This window comes from Hirsutella rhossiliensis, assembly GCF_020360975.1.
Source record: "Hirsutella rhossiliensis strain HR02 chromosome Unknown scaffold00001, whole genome shotgun sequence".
NCBI lineage: Eukaryota > Fungi > Ascomycota > Sordariomycetes > Hypocreales > Ophiocordycipitaceae > Hirsutella > Hirsutella rhossiliensis.
This window is the reverse complement of record NW_025408667.1, coordinates 8,111,872-8,128,799: the sequence shown is the minus strand read 5'-3', so window position 1 is coordinate 8,128,799 and position 16,928 is coordinate 8,111,872. Positions and strand designations below refer to the sequence as shown.

Genomic DNA, 16,928 nt, shown 5'->3' with positions numbered 1-16,928 from the left:
AGCACGCTGTATTCCAATCAATAACGCGTTGTTGTGGTAGCCCTGAAACGAAAATTGGCGTTGAGGTTTTCTTCTTTCCTAATTAGGCATGGTCCATTGGAGCTCCAGGAGCCTCCAGACCTCTCGATCCAGTCCAGTCCAAATTTTTGAAACTGCAAATCCAGTCCAGCCAAATCCAGTCCATCCAAATCCACTCCAATGCTAGTCCAGTCCAACAAGATCACTGGATGTCACCGTACAGCCAGAGGTAAGTCCGCGCCGTTCCCAAGGATAATGAATGGCCAGAAGAGGAACGGAGGTAATGACACCCTTCGTGACATAGGCAAGCTTTGGCATCAAGATTGGAGGTGACAAGCTGACTGGAGGCCTCTCCATCGCCGAGGCCCAGCTTACCGGCTACCTGATGGGAACCCTGTCCTTCCAGGCAAGTAGCCATGTCAATCCATCGTCCGATGAAATCCAGTATTCCTACGGAGTATACCTATTTTACAACCTTGGGTATAAAGCCACGGCCTTTATTATGGGCTTGGTCAATTGGGCGCTTGAGCCTCGCGAGGCATATTATCCCGCCAAGCGCGTCAACGTCTACGGACCTGTGACTGGATCAGTTCCGCGCAAATTTAGGGGCACACGCGGCTCCGAAAAAGAAGAGGCAGGTTTCGATTCACGTAGTGGTTTACCAAGCTTCAACACGTCAACATATCTAGATGAGACTGAGCTCGAAACCCGGGCTTCGAAACGTCAACCCGGCGGACAAAGTGAGTCTCTAGACACCTTGTCTTATGTCTCGGGTGGAACGCTTGAAACGACGCAAGGTGCTGATGGTTATTAAGACAAGCGACTCTCTGCATCCACATTCAACAACTTTATTGCTTGTCCCACTGGAGGAAAACGAACAATCAAGCTGCCAGAGCTCCGGTGTAAGTTCTCTTGCCTTGAGCACTTGGGGTCCCAAAAAAGACGGAACTAACTCGACTCATCCTTTAGACAATTGTGATCTACTTGGCCCAACAAGGGTCGCTGGAAACAGCAACTACACAAAGGCTGTCGTTCCAGGCATATGCCAAGCGTGGCGAGGACTCGCCGGGTTTCCTACCGCCTTGACGTTTTCCGCCGACGAGGAGCGCAAGAGAAAGAGAAAAGCTTTTCACTGTCGAACCGATGCCTGCAAACACGAGAACCATAAGTACTGGACCAAGACGGGACGAAAGATCACGACGGTCTGCAGCGATGCCCCCCCTGCGTCGGCTGAAGAGGGAGGCGACTTTATGCCCGCCTCATCACGCTCTCAGCTTTGCGTTCCAGCCTTTCAGGCCTTCGCCTGGACAACCGCCAGTTGCCAAAGTCCGTAGTTGCCGTCTCTGACTTAACTTTGTCCCCGTGCTGACTGCTTGGGTGCGTGTAGAACTGATGCTTGACCTCGTCTCGAACTGGGGCGAGTTGGAGCCGGAGCCACCTGTGAGCGGCCGAGTCGACAATTGGGTTGGATGGGGGGATAGTTCGAGTGAGAACCCACATGAGCTGACCCATGCGATGCTCTGCTTCGAGATAGTTGTAGCTGCTGACTGAAAATCATGAAGAGTGGACAACGGCGGGCAAACAAGGAGGCAACGTTCAGCGCGCAACGACTTATCCGAGCAAGATGCCAGTGCCTGACGGTATGGCCAGACGGCCAAATCTACGGACATCGTGGATGTTTCGGAGAAACTACACGTGGTCTGCTGTCGACAACGCTGCCACTTCGAGCAAGTGGTGGCACGCAACCAATTACAGCTTCGAGCCCTCAAATGTTGGCGAGTCCTCCTCCCGCGGCGGCTGGGGCTCTGTTCTGTGTGCAATGAACACGTTCGGGCAGGACCGCGCCTACAAGTGGAAAGGCAAATACAACGCCTATTGCCTCCGGGGCCGGCGGTTTGATGCAGACGGCTTCCAAGAGGTGCAACAGGTTGCGCGGTGTCTGGTCACGTTTGCAGAGTCGGGGGCGGCGAGCCGAGACTGGGATGTCAAGGGTGAGTTTTGACCTGTGTCGTGCTGAGCTCGGCTTGCAATGGTGATCTAAAGCTGACTCGAGGTCATTTTGGCTAGACGTCGAGTATGCAAACGACCCCGAGAAAGACGATCTGCTTGTGACAGAGGCTACGGGTAGCGAGATCGAGCTCGACGGACAGAATGCAGAGGCCGACTCGTCGCAGTCTTCCGGAGTTGATGTAGCTAACATTGCTGGTGAACAGGGCGAGCTCGACGAAGAGGACAAAGAGGCCGGCCAACCTAGAGGAAGGAGATTGAGAAACTGAGTCCTTGAGCCCGCTAACAGAGCCAGAGGGCATAGGGCCACCAAGAGACTTGCATTTCTTCCAGGGATTATAGGAGGCGCTTCGCTCGGCACAGCCTGCTTGTAAGGGTCTTCACCCTTGGTAGCAGTTTGGGCGTTGGCCTAAACCATCAACGTCACATGTGCGGACAAGGGGTAGGCTGCACACGCACATGCGAATTTAGCAGCAGCCAGTAGGGCTTATAGCTAGATTCTTTATAACTTGTATTTTGACGGGGGCATCCGTACTCCAACCGACAGCCCGCGCAGCAGAGTCTTTGGCCGGGTCCCTGGCAGAGTCTCGAATCAAACTCTTGATCGGACCCAAGGCTACCTCGGAAAAGTCCAACGATTCCTCAAGGAGTCCGCTAATGAAAAAGGAGGAGATCGTGTATAGTCGTGTTTATCCCTTGCCGAAACGGGGCAAGTTTCCCCGCGCCTTCCAGCGATACAAAACGCCCACCTGCCTTATTCTATATGGCTGCTTCTAGACTACTGTGCTATGCACTCCTCTATCTCACTCCTGTTGGTCGAGCTTGTTGTCTAGCCCGGCCTAATCAGATCGAGATGGCCTTTAGCATGCCGATAAGCGTGCCGATTGCCGAGCAGGCGGCTTTCTTAATTAGTAAGGTGAGTTTGATATTAATACCAGTCTATACGAGGCTTAAGTAGACTAAGACTTTATGGTACGATGGCTCTTGGACATAAGTTCCCGATAGGCGTTTCGTCCTTGTTCTTGTACATAAGCGGAAGGTGCTGATTAGAATCTCGACCTCGTGGGCGTATAATAGCCTGGCCGAGCTGCCTCGTACAGCCGCACGGAAAGTATAACTTGGCCACCTCGGCTGCACTGCGCTCTCCTTTCTTTCGCGCGCCTCAAGTCTGCTCACGCGACACACAACCCCTTGTCCTCGGATCGCTGCAACTCTTCGCCCTAAAGTCTCCTATCGGTCGCATCCTCAGCCAAGCACCTGCCCAGCGGCAGCCAAGGAAGAAGTCACCATGACCTCGCGGCGTCCTTACCCTGACGACTCAATCGAGATGGACTACTCCACGCCGGGGCGAGTCGTCAACGAGAAAACTGGTACCCCAGGTACCGTTCATGACGCCGACGTCATGCGCCTTTCCCAGAAGTTGGGCGGCAGAGACCATGACATGGCACCAATGGACGACATTGAGTACGTTAAAGACAAGATTGACTCCTTGACCATCGAGGAGTGCAAAGACATTATCGAAAAACTACTTAAGCACCATGAGTACGACTATAATTTCTCTGCCATTCAACAGGAGAAGCTCACGGCCTTGATTGAAGGGCCTCTTGAGGGGCAGAGCACTAAAGAATGGGAGTTGGAACTCAAGACCCAGGCGGCTGTGAATAAGTTCTACTCACCGTACCCTGAGGTGCGCGCCGTTTCTACCCCTACGGACGACGTCAATACTCCCTGCGAGACTATCCGCGCCCACCTTCTCGGCTACACATGGGCCATTCTCGCACAATTCACCAATTCATTGTTTAATTCGCGCTTTCCTGCCATCACCATATCATCTGCCGTTGCGCAAATCCTGCTCTATCCATGCGGAAAATTTCTTGCATTGGTTCTGCCCGACTGGGGCTTCACCGTCGGCGGCAAAAGAATTTCGCTTAATCCCGGCCAATGGACGTACAAAGAACAGGTGCTTTCCACCGTCATCGTTGATGTTGGTCTTACGTCTGCCTATTGCTTCTGGAACATCCAGACCCAGACCGTCTACTACAAGGACAAATGGCTTACCCCTGGCTACGGTATTCTGCTCCTGCTGTCTACCCAGCTTATGGGCCTTGGGTTTTCCGGTCTGCTCCGCCGCTTTGTTGTCTACCCAGTAGAAGCCTTATGGCCCAACATTCTGCCGACCTTGGCACTAAACAGAGCGCTATTGGTGCCCGAAAAGAGAGAAACAGTGCACGGCTGGAGCCTGTCACGGTATAACTTCTTCTTCATCGTTTTTAGCTGCATGTTCGTCTACTTCTGGCTTCCCGACTTTATTTTCCCCGCCCTTAGCTTATTCGCCTGGATGACGTGGATCTCACCTAACAACTTCAAGCTGAACGTCATCACGGGTTCCCAGATGGGCCTTGGATTCAATCCCATTTCGACTTTCGACTGGAATGTGCTCTCCTCGTATTCGTATCCTCTCGCGTATCCCTTTTTCGCCTTCACGCAACAGTTTATAGGCACCATCCTGGCTGGTTTGATTATCATCGCACTATACTTTACCAATACCAAGTGGACAGCCTATCTCCCTCCCAACTCGTCTAGCATCTTCGATAATACCGGCAAGCCATACAATATTACGAGGGTCGTCAATCCTGATAATGCAATCCTTGATGAGGATGCCTACGAGGCTTACTCTCCCGCTTTCTATAGTGCTGGAAACCTGGTACTTTATGGTGCCTACTTTGCCTTCTACCCGCTCACGATGGTATTCATCACCCTTGATGCTTGGCGGCCACTTGTTAAGGCTTACAAATCAATGATGGCTGCTGCTCTCTCATCAATTAAGAAGCTGTTTGTCGGCCTAAAAGGTGCAATCTCGTCACTTTTTAGGGGTGACGTACGCGCGGCCGGTCGGCACTTATACAACATGCTAAATGACGAGACCTCAATCTATGACGGGTTCGATGACCCGTTCACAAAGCTGATGCGCAATTATCCCGAAGTTCCGGACTGGTGGTTTCTGATGATCGCCCTCGTTGCCATCATCTTCGCGGTCATCATCGTATGTCACTGGCCTCAGCTCGATACACCTGTCTGGACAATATTTTTCGTGATTGGCCTCAACTTAGTGTTTCTTATTCCCATGTCGTACCTCTACGCAATCTCAGGCACAACTGAAGGTTTGAACGTCGTCACGGAACTCATTGTTGGTTATGCTTTGCCTGGACACCCCGAAGCACTCATGTTTGTCAAGGCTTTCGGGTACAACATCAACGGCCAAGCAGACAATTATATTTCGGACCAGAAGATGGGCTTCTACGCCAAGGTGCCTCCTCGCGCCATGTACCGTGGTCAAGTACTGAGTGCTATCATTACGGCCCTTGTTGCCTACGGGGTCGTGCAATTCGCCGACAACCATATACCTGGCATTTGTACTCCAGACCAGCGCTCCAAGTTCAGCTGCGCAAACGGCTCACAAGTGTACTTCTCGTCGTCTGTCGTTTGGGTAAGATGTCACTTTTATCAGCTTCCAGTGGTATCAGAGTACTGACATTGTCGTAGGGCGCTATCGGTCCAAAGAGAATATTCGACCAGATCTATCCGTCCATTAAGTATTGTTTCCTGCTGGGTTTCCTCCTCTCCCTCGTGTGGTGGACTACCAAACGTTTCGGGCCACACGTCCGCCAGACGTGCAGAGCTGTATTGCCTGCCGCCATTTTCGAGCCGGTCAATGCGGTCATCTTCATACCCATTTCTTGGCTCAAGCACGTCCACCCTTCGCTCGTAATCAACGGAATGCTGCAATGGGCACCCGTAAACCTCACTTACTTCACCGGCGGTTTCTACTTCTCCTTCGCCTTCATGTACTACCTGAAGAGATACAAGACCGCGTGGTGGGAGAAGTACAACTATGTTCTCTCGGCCGCACTCACCGGTGGTGTCGCGTTCTCAGGCATCATCATCTTCTTCGCCGTGCAATATAACCCTAAAAAGATCAACTGGTGGGGTAACGATGTGCTCTCGAATGTCACGACCCTGGGCGCCAGCGTAGAGCCGCCAGCGCAGCACCTCACCAGTGTCACGTGCCCAAGCAGCATCACGTGCCCACGCGCGACCTCGTGTCTATATAAGGGCCCGCTCGGTCGTGTAGTCTAGTCTTCCTTTCTTGCTCCTTAGCTTTGAGTCTTTGTTCATAGTGCCAATACATCTTTATAGCCGTCAAGGCTCGTATGTGCCTGGCCGTAACACTACTCAAAGCTCTATATTTGTTTCGCGGGGCACGCGAAGATTGAGCTTTGAGTAGTGTTACGACGAGGACGGATAAGATGTATTGGCACTATGAACAAAGACTCAAGCAGGAGCAAGAAAGGAAGACTAGACTACACGACCGAGCGGGCCCTTATATAGACACGAGGTCGCGCGTGGGCACGTGATGCTGCTTGGGCACGTGACACTGGTGAGGTGCTGCGCTGGGCGCTGTCACGACCCTGGGCGCCAGCGTAGAGCCGCCAGCGCAGCACCTCACCAGTGTCACGTGCCCAAGCAGCATCACGTGCCCACGCGCGACCTCGTGTCTATATAAGGGCCCGCTCGGTCGTGTAGTCTAGTCTTCCTTTCTTGCTCCTTAGCTTTGAGTCTTTGTTCATAGTGCCAATACATCTTTATAGCCGTCAAGGCTCGTATGTGCCTGGCCGTAACACTACTCAAAGCTCAATCTTCGCGTGCCCCGCGAAACAAATATAGGCAACCTTCGCGTGCCCCGCGATAAACAAATAGGCACCCACAACCTGGTCCTTCGCGCTGGACTGAAAACTCGTGCACTCCGACCGACCGTTGACCCGTTGCACTAAGGACTGTGCCCCGACTCAACACCGACCGACCCTCCTGTGTGTGATCAGGAGCCCGACCGATTCGCTTCGTTAAGGACTGCGTTGCGAATCACTTCCGACCCCTCTGTATGTGATCAGAGGGTTGACTGTCCGTGAGGACACTCGACCAAGCCCTCCGAAGGTACTGGAGGCACCTGTCGACTCGTCTGCGTGTGCAGCTCGGCTCGGCCTTGACCCGCGCACGCACTAAGGACTGTGCAGCGCATCGACCCGTTCCCTCTTCCTAAAGACTGGAAAGGAACAACCTCCGCCTGTCGACTTGACCCTCCTGTGTGTGATCAGGAGGTTTGGCCCACCGATTCGCTTCGTGTTGGATTCGACCCCGACTCGCCCTTGACTAGGTGATGCCGAAGAAACTCGACTACGGACCCCCGACAAGGAAGTCAGTCCGTACGGCATCGCAAGTGCCTGATCAAGGCCCCTCGACCCAAGACCAAGACCAAGACTCGACCCCGATTCTCCAGCTGCAAGAGGAGACGTCGGCCTCAATCGAAGACCCGCCAACGATGGCCCAAGTGACGGCTCAGCTGGCCGCCCGTCAACCTGCAATACTGGATCGAATGTGCTGCAGCGGAGGAGGGCTGCGAGGAACGAGACGATGACGACACAGCAGAGAAAGCCGTGAAACCAAGAAGCCGCCGCCACGACTGACTACCTTGATACGCATATCAAGGCCTTAGACGGGGGGCAGTGTCACGACCCTGGGCGCCAGCGTAGAGCCGCCAGCGCAGCACCTCACCAGTGTCACGTGCCCAAGCAGCATCACGTGCCCACGCGCGACCTCGTGTCTATATAAGGGCCCGCTCGGTCGTGTAGTCTAGTCTTCCTTTCTTGCTCCTTAGCTTTGAGTCTTTGTTCATAGTGCCAATACATCTTTATAGCCGTCAAGGCTCGTATGTGCCTGGCCGTAACATCGAACACAATTGACGGCGGGGCAGGCCAGACTGCTCTGCTCCCTAACCTGCCTGCGAAGGGATACTTTGGTCCCGACTTATGGTACTAGGTTAAATCACTTAAAAATGCTATCGAATATAAGAAGGCTGTGTATTGACGGGGCCTAGTTCGTAGCCCAGTCCTCTCTCTTAAGTCTCTCCCAAGAGTTTTGCTCCTATAGGTCTTCTTCGTGAGAAGTGTTGCGCCTCTATACTGAATCTAACCCTGTAAGACTAAGCCGGGTGTAGAGTTAGGTACCGTAAGAGATAAGCATTTCGTGCACAGTATAAGGCAATAGGGATAGCAGTAGGCATACGGATCGAGAACTGAAAAGGTCTTGATTCTTCTCTCTAAAGGGAATGCTATTGCTTATATAGTTAGCTTACAAACTTATTGCTATATGCTATTTAGTAGCAAGAAAATATTTTAATAAAGAAAGATAACACCCTATAAAGTAGGTCTATAATAGCTGCCTATAGTTTAGGGCTCTTTTCTCCGTTAATAGAGAGATTATTTAAGCGTCCTTCTTTTCTTCTTATAATTACTTACTTCTGCTATTGTCTTTAAAGTATAATACATTGCGAGCCAGTGTTTATATAGGCGTGCCCGATTAGCACTATTTAGCACGGAAGAGCAAGCGCTTGCCGTCAACGCGATTAATAGATCTATCTACTAACTAGAGCTTAACTCGCCTTTAACTATAATCCTTTGCATTCCTAGTAGCTAAATATAAAGCCTCTTGCTCCCTACCGTCGGTCTCTATTCTCCTCTAGATATCTTTTACGCCTCTTCTTATATTAGCTAAAAAAATCATCTCCTATCTCTTAAGCTACCTAAGCTTTAATTTGCTTATCCTCGGCCTTCCTCTAGCCTAAATACGCTATCATCTAGTCTTCGTCTATTCTACTAATCCTATTAAAGTAATATAAGGCTAAGACACCTTCTTATAGTCTAGACACCACTTAAAGCTCTACTTCTTAAACCTAAGTAAAAGCCCTATCGCCTATAAGAATCTATACGATCGCCTATCCTTATACTTCCTCTCGCAATAGATACGCCCTCGCTAAGCCCGCTAAGATTTAACTCCTTATAGGCTATATATATATTAAAGATATATCGCAGCTAGAAGCGTAAGGTATACTACGAAGCTAGCCGGCTATATTAAACGCCTTTTCTATAGCATCCTCTATAGCTATTTCTAGAATACTAGTAGTAAGGAACGCTTATATAACTTTGCTATTAGGCGCTTATATAGTTATAAGGTCTATAATAAGAGGGGCTATATCTTATACTAGTCTTAGCTTTAATATTAATAAAGGAGACTATTAAAGAGAGTAGGTATAAGAGGCTATAGTTATACTTAGTAGACCTAATAGTTATATATAAGGAAGCTTGCCTAAGTAATATAACTCCCCTAGCCTAAGGATATTATATAGGCTTAAATTAGGTATAGGAATATCTTAATGCCCTCTTTTAGCTAGCTATATATATAAGCCCCTCTCTTATCCTAATAGATAGACTAAGATATATATTACTAAATTTACCTTTTTATACCCCTATTTCTTCTACTATACTCTTAAGCATCTACTTAAGAGTTATAAGCCCGGTCTATATAAATAGATTATCTTTTGCCCGCTAATATTACTTTTAAAGCTATTTACGAGCTATTAACGTTATTATAACGCTATTATAACGCTTAAACTATAGTATTAAAGTAAGGAACCTAGCTATATTTCTCGTAAAGAGAGATATAAGAAGTGCATAAAAAATATACGAAGGTAAAATTAAAAGTAAGGGGTCGGATAGGCAGGGCAGAGAGATTTAATTCTTACGGGGGCAGCAATTATAGTAGGGGAATAATTATTATATTGCCTTAATTCTCCTTCTTTCCTTTATCTAACGCCCCTCTTTATACCTATCTAGCATCTTAATTAATAAAGAAGATCCTACTTAAAGAAGCTACTAATATCCTTTCGACTACCGAGCTTTTTGCCGGGTTTTCCCCTCTTTTCTAGCCGTTGCCGGCATATCCGTCTTATCTTTCGCTACCTCTATAGGAAGCTATCGCTACTTTTGCTTCCCCTCTTACCCTTACCCTCCTCTCTATACCTCCTTTTAGCTCCTTTCTTAAAACCTGTTTTTTAGCTTCCTAGGTCCCTCGTATTAAGGGATATCTCTAAGAACTACGAAATTAGGCTATACTTCGCGATATACCCCCTTAGCTATAGCCTGCCCTTATAGAAAGGGTAAAGCTAAAAACCTAGGCCGGTAAGCGTATAGAGGAGGTCTTAGTCTATACTTATCCCTTACTTAAGAAATCTAGGTTTTAGCCCCGGGCTCTTTTAGACTTACTTTAGGAAAAGGGGCCTTAAAGAGGAAATTAAGTCCTATAAGAAAGGGGGGCTTCTCTAAGGATAAGTCCCTAAAAAGGGGGCCTTTAAGAAGAATAAGTCCTAATTAAGCTAGGGGCCCTCCTTTAAGATAAGTCCTAATTCCTCTCTTTAGCTATAGACGTCTCCTTCCTCCTACGTGCTATTAGCTCCTCTCGTAGACTCTTAAGGCGGGCTTCTAAGGATAGCTTCTCTTAAACGTCTTCTAGCTTAATTTGCTATAAAAAGATAGCTAGCTTCTACTTTAGTAGGGGCTTTATAAGACCGTCGGCTTTTATTAATACCGTTAGAACCTAATAAACGGAAATAAGTCCCCTTTAGACCTCTTAGCGTAACTAATGCTAGTAGATATCGATATACTATAGCCGGGTTAATAGCTTACTATTTTCCTCCGTAAGAATTTATATAGTTTACGTGTTATCGCATTCTATAGCTAATAGGGTCGGAATTTATAGTCGTAGAGATATTAGTAGCTAGCTAAGGAAAATCGCTTCTTTTAACGCTTTTAAAAGAGCTAGTAGCTCTGCCTCTATACTAGAAGTCGTAACGGTAGCTTACTTTAAAGCTCTCTAAGTAATAGTTCCTCTAAAAAGGGATATAATATACCCCTATAAGCTTATTCTATCTAAGGAATTATCTATAAAGGACGAATCGCTTAAATAGAGGAAGATTTCGGTAGCTAGTTTCCTTCTCTACCCTCCTAGGCGTAGACTATATAATCTTGTTAAATAGAGATAAAGGATTACTTAGTCTACTACTTTTTAGTGCCTAGGGCTAGGATTCTAGTTATACCTAGCTAGCCGGGAGACTATAAAAGAGATATCTAGTCTAGTAGAAATAGCTAAAAAAAGTAGGGAGCCTACCTTTTATTAATATTAGTGTTTCTCTTACTTCCTAGCTTAAAAGGACGGATTAGGCAAAAGCTCTTCGTTTAATATAGACGTAAAGGGAAGCTTCTTATCGAGGGAATTAAGGAGGAATTTATAAGCGACCTTATCGATATAGGCGTCCTAGGTAAGCTAGATAGTCTATTAGGACCTATTCCGAAGGATTCGTATCCCTAGAAACTACTTTAGCTCCCCTAGCCTAGTTATCTTATACCTTTATTATAGGCCTTTTATAGCCTCCTTAGTATTTACTTCTTCTTCTTTAAGTAGGCCTAGATAATATCGTCGATGTAAAAGAAGACTATAACTTTACCCTTCTATATTATATACGGTTCCTAAGGGACTTTCTTAAAGCCTAGGGCTTTAAGGGAACCTATTAAATGTTATTGCTAAAGAAGGGGTAATCTTTATAGTCTATATAGAGCTTTCCTAAGCCGTAGAACCTTTCTTAGCTATTAGAAGCCTAGTAAAAGGCGTATATAGATAACTTCTTCTTCCTTAAGTAAGTAGTTAACGAAGGCGTTAACTATATCTATCTAATTAAGCTCGAGGTCGAATTCTACTACTATAGCTATAAGGGTCTAAAAAGACATCCTTACTAGGGTGGTTGCCCTAGTAGGTAAATCCCCTTTTTCCTATTAATTCCTATAAATAACTAGCCGGGCTTTATACTTTTAAAGGAAGCTATATTTATTAGTCTTATAGATAAAGACCTACTTATAGCTAAGGACCTATTTTCCTCTTGCTTTTTCCTTAAGGACCTCTTTAAAAGACCCTATCTCCTTATATAAGGCTAGGTAGTCTTTCTAGGCCTAGAAAAACTAGTCTTTAAAGGGGTGTTTTTCTAGCTGCTTCTAGTTTCTAGTAGGTCTAGGAGGTCTCTTTTATATACCTTCCTTGCTAATAGCTATAGCTTAAAGAGCCGGCCTACTATAAATACTCCGTAGGAACCGTCTTCTATAGGCGTTAGATAGAAGTCGGAAAAACGATCGAAATAAGGGAGAGGTTAGTCTTCTTTAGTAACTATATCGGGCCCTATACCTTCCTTTACTTCTCGAAGTAAGGATAAAAAGGCAGCCGTATAATCCTTTAAGAGAGGTGCCTTTCCTACCCCCTTAAGGGTCGAGATAGGAAGACTAACTAAAAAAGCTACTTTTAGATCTTCTTCTTATTCTATAAGAGGAGGCGTAGGAAGGTAGGCGTATTCTAGCTCTACCGCTTTCCTATAGTCTCCTTCTTCGTCTAGATTATCTAATCTAGTAGCTTCCTCTTCTTATTTAAAGTTAGCGTTATCCTTAACTACTTCGACGTTAGTTTCTTCTTCCGTTTCCTTATCTAGGGCCTCTTCTTATAACTATTAGGAAGGGGGAATTTAGATCTTCTAAATTAGCTAACGTTATAAGAGTAAGAGGGGCTATTAATCCCTCTTTCTATCGAAGAAGCTAGATTCGTCGAAAATTATATCCCTAGTTAAAATAACCTTTCGTAAAAGAGGAATCTAGATCTAGAAGATATTTATAAAATTATAACTAACGAGGTAACTAATAAAGGCTCTAGGATTAAGCTTTCTTTTCTTCTTTCTTTTTAGCTATATATTAATAGTTATAGCGTATGCCTTATAGCCGTAGGTATAAAGGTAGGCTAGCGAGGCCCTCTTCTTTATAAAGAGCTTAAGGGGGGATTCCTAGTCTATTCCTTAGTTTAGTTCCCTAGGGTCCTTAGGGTCCCTAGGGGCCCGGTTCTAAAGGTAATAGGCGGTCTTAACGACTTCCCTTTAAAGGTCGTATAGAAGCTTTATAGTAAGTCTTATTATACGGGCCCTTTCTATTATAGCACCCCTTAATCTTTCTACCCCTCCGTTCTAGGCTTAGGTATTCGGTGCTAATAGGAGGGGTAAAATGCCCCTTTTTTAAAGCTAATTTAAGATATCCTTTATAAATAGCTCTCTATTAGACCGTATCTTCTTTACCTTATAGCTAAAGTAGGATTTTATCTAGTTAACGAAGTCCTAAAGGGTAGACTAGTTATACTTACTTAAGTAGGTCCGTAAGAAATAGGGGAAAACTATCCTTAAAAAGGCGTCTATAAAAACATTACCCTAACGAAGCTTTCTTAGTTTTTAGAGACGTCGGTCTAATCGACCTAAATTTCCTTATACGGCTGGTCCGGCCGTATAAGCGTTCGTCTAGAAATTCGTCTCTTAGTCTTTCCTTAGCTATAGTATTCGTATTTAATAGTCTTTAGGCCCCTTATTTATACGCCTTATTATTAGCCTAGCTTATATAAAGCTAGGGGGCCCGGGTAACTAAGTCGTGCGTACTAAAGAAGACCGTCTCCTTAGGCTACTAAAAGAGGGTCCTTAGAACCTACCCTCTTAATAGGGAAAGCTAACTTCTTAAGAGATTCCTTCCTAAGGATAGGTCGGAATTCGAGAATAAATTAACCGAATTTCTCCTCGATAAGCCTAATAGTCTAATTCTTCTAGACTAGCCTCGTAGGCTTAGACGTTATATCTTAGAAGATTCCTTCTTCTTAAAGAAAGCGGAAGGAAATTAGGCTCGTTAAAAATCAAGGGCAAAAAGCTACCCTTTTTTATCGAAGAATTCATATAGACCTATTAGGTAATTTTATCGTGAAATTCACCCTTCTATATCCCTTTATCTATATAGTTAATTCCCTAGTAATAAGAGATTCCCTCTATGCCTTCTTAAAGGACCGGAATTATAAGAGTATATTATAGATATCGAGGGAAGTACTAAAGTTAAGGATAGCTAATTTTCGTAAGGGGTAATTAGAGGGCTCTAACGGTTTGTTTTAGCCTTATTAATCCGTAGGGAAGATAAAGGCTAGATTTACTATAGTAACGATTTTTCCTTAAATTTACGGCTCGAATAAGGGCAGCGGCGTTAGTTACTATTTCTTAGTAACCCGAATCTCGTCTATCTTCTTCTATAACGAGGGGTCCTCCTTAAGAGACTATTATATCGTTTCTTATAGCCTTTTTAAAGGGTTAAATCCTTTAAGTCGGTTTTCCTAAAAGACCTACTAGTATTATAATAACTAATAGCCTAGGGATTTATAGGCTAGGCAGTCGTTTCGTTTAGTCTTTTATTTCTTCGAGGAATCCTCGTCCCGATCTAGAAGGTCTACTTAAAAACCCCCCCTTTTTACCCCTTATTGCTAATTTTAACGAAGAGGTTCGATTTCGACTAGTTCCTTAATTTTTCGACTAACGGACTAAAAGGTCTATTAAGGGACTAGTCGGGCCGGTCTAACTAACGGGACCGGGGCCGGGCCCGGAGTAAGAGGCGGAGCCGGGGCCGGGCCTAGGGCAGCCGTTAAAGATAGTATTAATGCTCTCGAGGGAGGAGGAGCTAGAGGGGCAATAGTCGTAGCAGCAGCAGCGGGAACCATAGTAATAGGGGCTATAGCAGCTATAGGGGCAGTAGGTCGAGCCGTCTAGGTCGAGTTATTACGACCACGGCTACTAGGCTGCTAACGGTCGACCGCGTTAAGTACGTAACACGGTCTAACGGATAAATAGTTAGCACGACTATCTAATAGATATAGGATCGAGGAGATCGTAGAGATCTAAGCGATCTAGGATTAACGAGATTACTACGCTCTATACGATCTAACGTTAGGGATTATAGCTAGGCCTATAATCTAAGGATAGTCTCTATAGGTATATATAGCTACCTACTTTTACTCCTTTAAATAGATAGCTCGATAGCTTTTAATATAGATCTTTATTACGATTTTATCTTTAATTTTAATTACTTAGTTATAGTCTATAGTCTACGACCTCTAACTTATTACTAACGTAATATATATATTATTACTTAGACCACGCCCTATTATATCTACTAATATAAACCCCTTAATAGGTTTATCCCTTAAGAATAATACTAGTCGTTATACGTTAAAAGCTCTTATTTAGTATAATTATCGGAAAACGCGGTTGTTAGTTATATATGTTAATTGCAGCGCACCTGTCGGAGCGCGTTCCACTTTTGCCTGCGTAGCGCAATGGTCTTCGCGAGAGTTATGAGCCCGGGAGGAATAGTATTCCTGTACCTTCCGGCTGCTGCAAAAGGCACCCTTCTTGCATCCCTCGTGGCTCCCTTTTACCCCTCTTACTAGAAAAGCCGATTTTTAACCGACTTTTCTGCCCCCTCTTTCCGCAACGATAATAAAAATCGACTCCTCTGCCGTCCCTACGGTCCGTAGGACGATTCTTATAGAGCCCTAAGATTAGGATAAGTGGGTAAAGGAGCTACGGGCTCGTATAGACAGAACTATCTACAATTTAGTCTTCTCTAATAAGCAGGACCCTCTCGAGCCCCCTCTTCGTCCTAGGGCAACGGACTTTGCAGAGGGAGCTACCCTCTTCTCTGAGCTAACCTCTGCACAACAGAGAGCTTTTTCTGCTACCTTAGGCGACTACGAGAGTCACCGAAAGGAATACCTTTACGAGACGAAGTTGCTAACGGCTGCTCGTACGGCGATAACGGAATCCGTTAGTGCCGTAAAGCTAATCTCTCTTCGAGAAGAAGAGACTCCTAGGCAGTGGCTTTTAAAGCTCGAGACCTCAACAGCTCCCTTAAGAGGTTATATAACTGACCGTATTAGGAAGACCTATACGGCCTACCTAGGAGCCTTTTCTGCTAGGAACCTACTAGCTTCTTCGTGGCTAGCTAAGTAGGAAGAAATCCTCGAGGAAGCTAACCAATACTTCCTTATAGAAGCTCTTTCCGGCTAGTAGCTACGGGATATATCTCTGCTAATAAAGCCTATTAGTGACGGTTACTCGACTATCTTTCGAGAAGCTAGCCGGGAACTAGACGAAGAGGCTACTAGAGTATAATAGTAAGCAGTCTTATTCCTTCGTGGCTAGCACTTAACCTAGACGGCTCGACCTATAGCTGCTGCAGCCCTTGCTGCTGCGGCTCCCGCTGCTGCTGTTGCGGCTGTTGCTCCTTCGGCTCTACCTCCCTCGAGAGCATTAACACTGTCTTTAACGGCTGCCGTAGGCCCGGCCCCGGCTCCGCCTCTTGCTCCGGGCCCGGCCCCGGTCCCGTTAGTTAGACCGGCCCGACTAGTCCCCTAATAGACCTTTTAGTCCGTTAGTCGAAAAATCAGGGAACTAGTCGAAATCGAACCTCTTCGTTAAAATCAGCAACAAGGGGTAAAAAGGGGGGGTTTTTAAGCAGACCTTCCGGACCGGGACGAGGATTCCTCGAAGAAACAACGTACGAGGAGGAATCGACCTACCTGCTAAGCGTGCAAAAAGCCCTATCGGCTAGAGGACTGCTAGCAGGTCTTCGAGGAAAACCGACCTAAAGGAATTAACCCTTTAAAGAGGCTACGAGAAATAATATAACAATCTCTTAAGGAGGACCCCTCGTTGTAGAAGAAGATAGACGAGATTCGGGTTGCTAAGAAATAGCAACTAATAACGCCGCTGCCCTTATTTGAGCCGTAAATTCGAGGAAAAATCGTTGGTATAGTAAATCCGGCATTCGTCTTCCCTACGGATTAGCAAGACCAACCGTTAGGACCCTCCGACTATCCCCTACGAAAATCAGCTATCCTTAACTCTAGTGCGTCCCTCGATATCTATAATACACTCTCACGATTCCGGTCCTTTAAGAAGGCACGAAAGGAATACCTTATTGCCGGGGAATCAACCGTACGGATAGAGGGATACGGAAGGGTAAATTTTACGATGAAATTACCTAACGGATCTATACGAATTCTTCGAAGAAAAAGGGTAGCTTTTTGCCCTCGATTTTTAACGAGCCTAATTTCCTTCCGCCTTC

At 46.1% G+C, this 16,928-nt stretch overlaps 2 protein-coding genes across 2 annotated transcripts; both read left to right on the top strand.

Moving 5' to 3' along the window:
• Positions 1 to 227: 227 nt before the first annotated feature.
• HRG_01125 (bacteriodes thetaiotaomicron symbiotic chitinase) lies at positions 228 to 2,294 on the top strand (the record flags this gene model as incomplete). Its single annotated transcript, XM_044859596.1, has 7 exons — positions 228 to 247; positions 328 to 758; positions 834 to 920; positions 988 to 1,344; positions 1,406 to 1,504; positions 1,581 to 2,009; positions 2,086 to 2,294. The coding sequence occupies 7 exons, from the start codon at positions 228 to 230 to the stop codon at positions 2,292 to 2,294; spliced, it is 1,632 nt and encodes a 543-aa protein (XP_044725996.1).
• Positions 2,295 to 3,313: 1,019 nt separating this feature from the next.
• On the top strand, positions 3,314 to 6,162 carry HRG_01124 (OPT oligopeptide transporter protein; the record flags this gene model as incomplete). Its single annotated transcript, XM_044859595.1, has 6 exons — positions 3,314 to 4,538; positions 4,584 to 4,804; positions 4,853 to 4,903; positions 4,949 to 5,512; positions 5,569 to 5,706; positions 5,773 to 6,162. 6 exons carry the CDS (start codon positions 3,314 to 3,316, stop codon positions 6,160 to 6,162), a joined length of 2,589 nt encoding a protein of 862 aa, XP_044725995.1.
• Between the last annotated feature and the right edge of the window lie 10,766 nt (positions 6,163 to 16,928).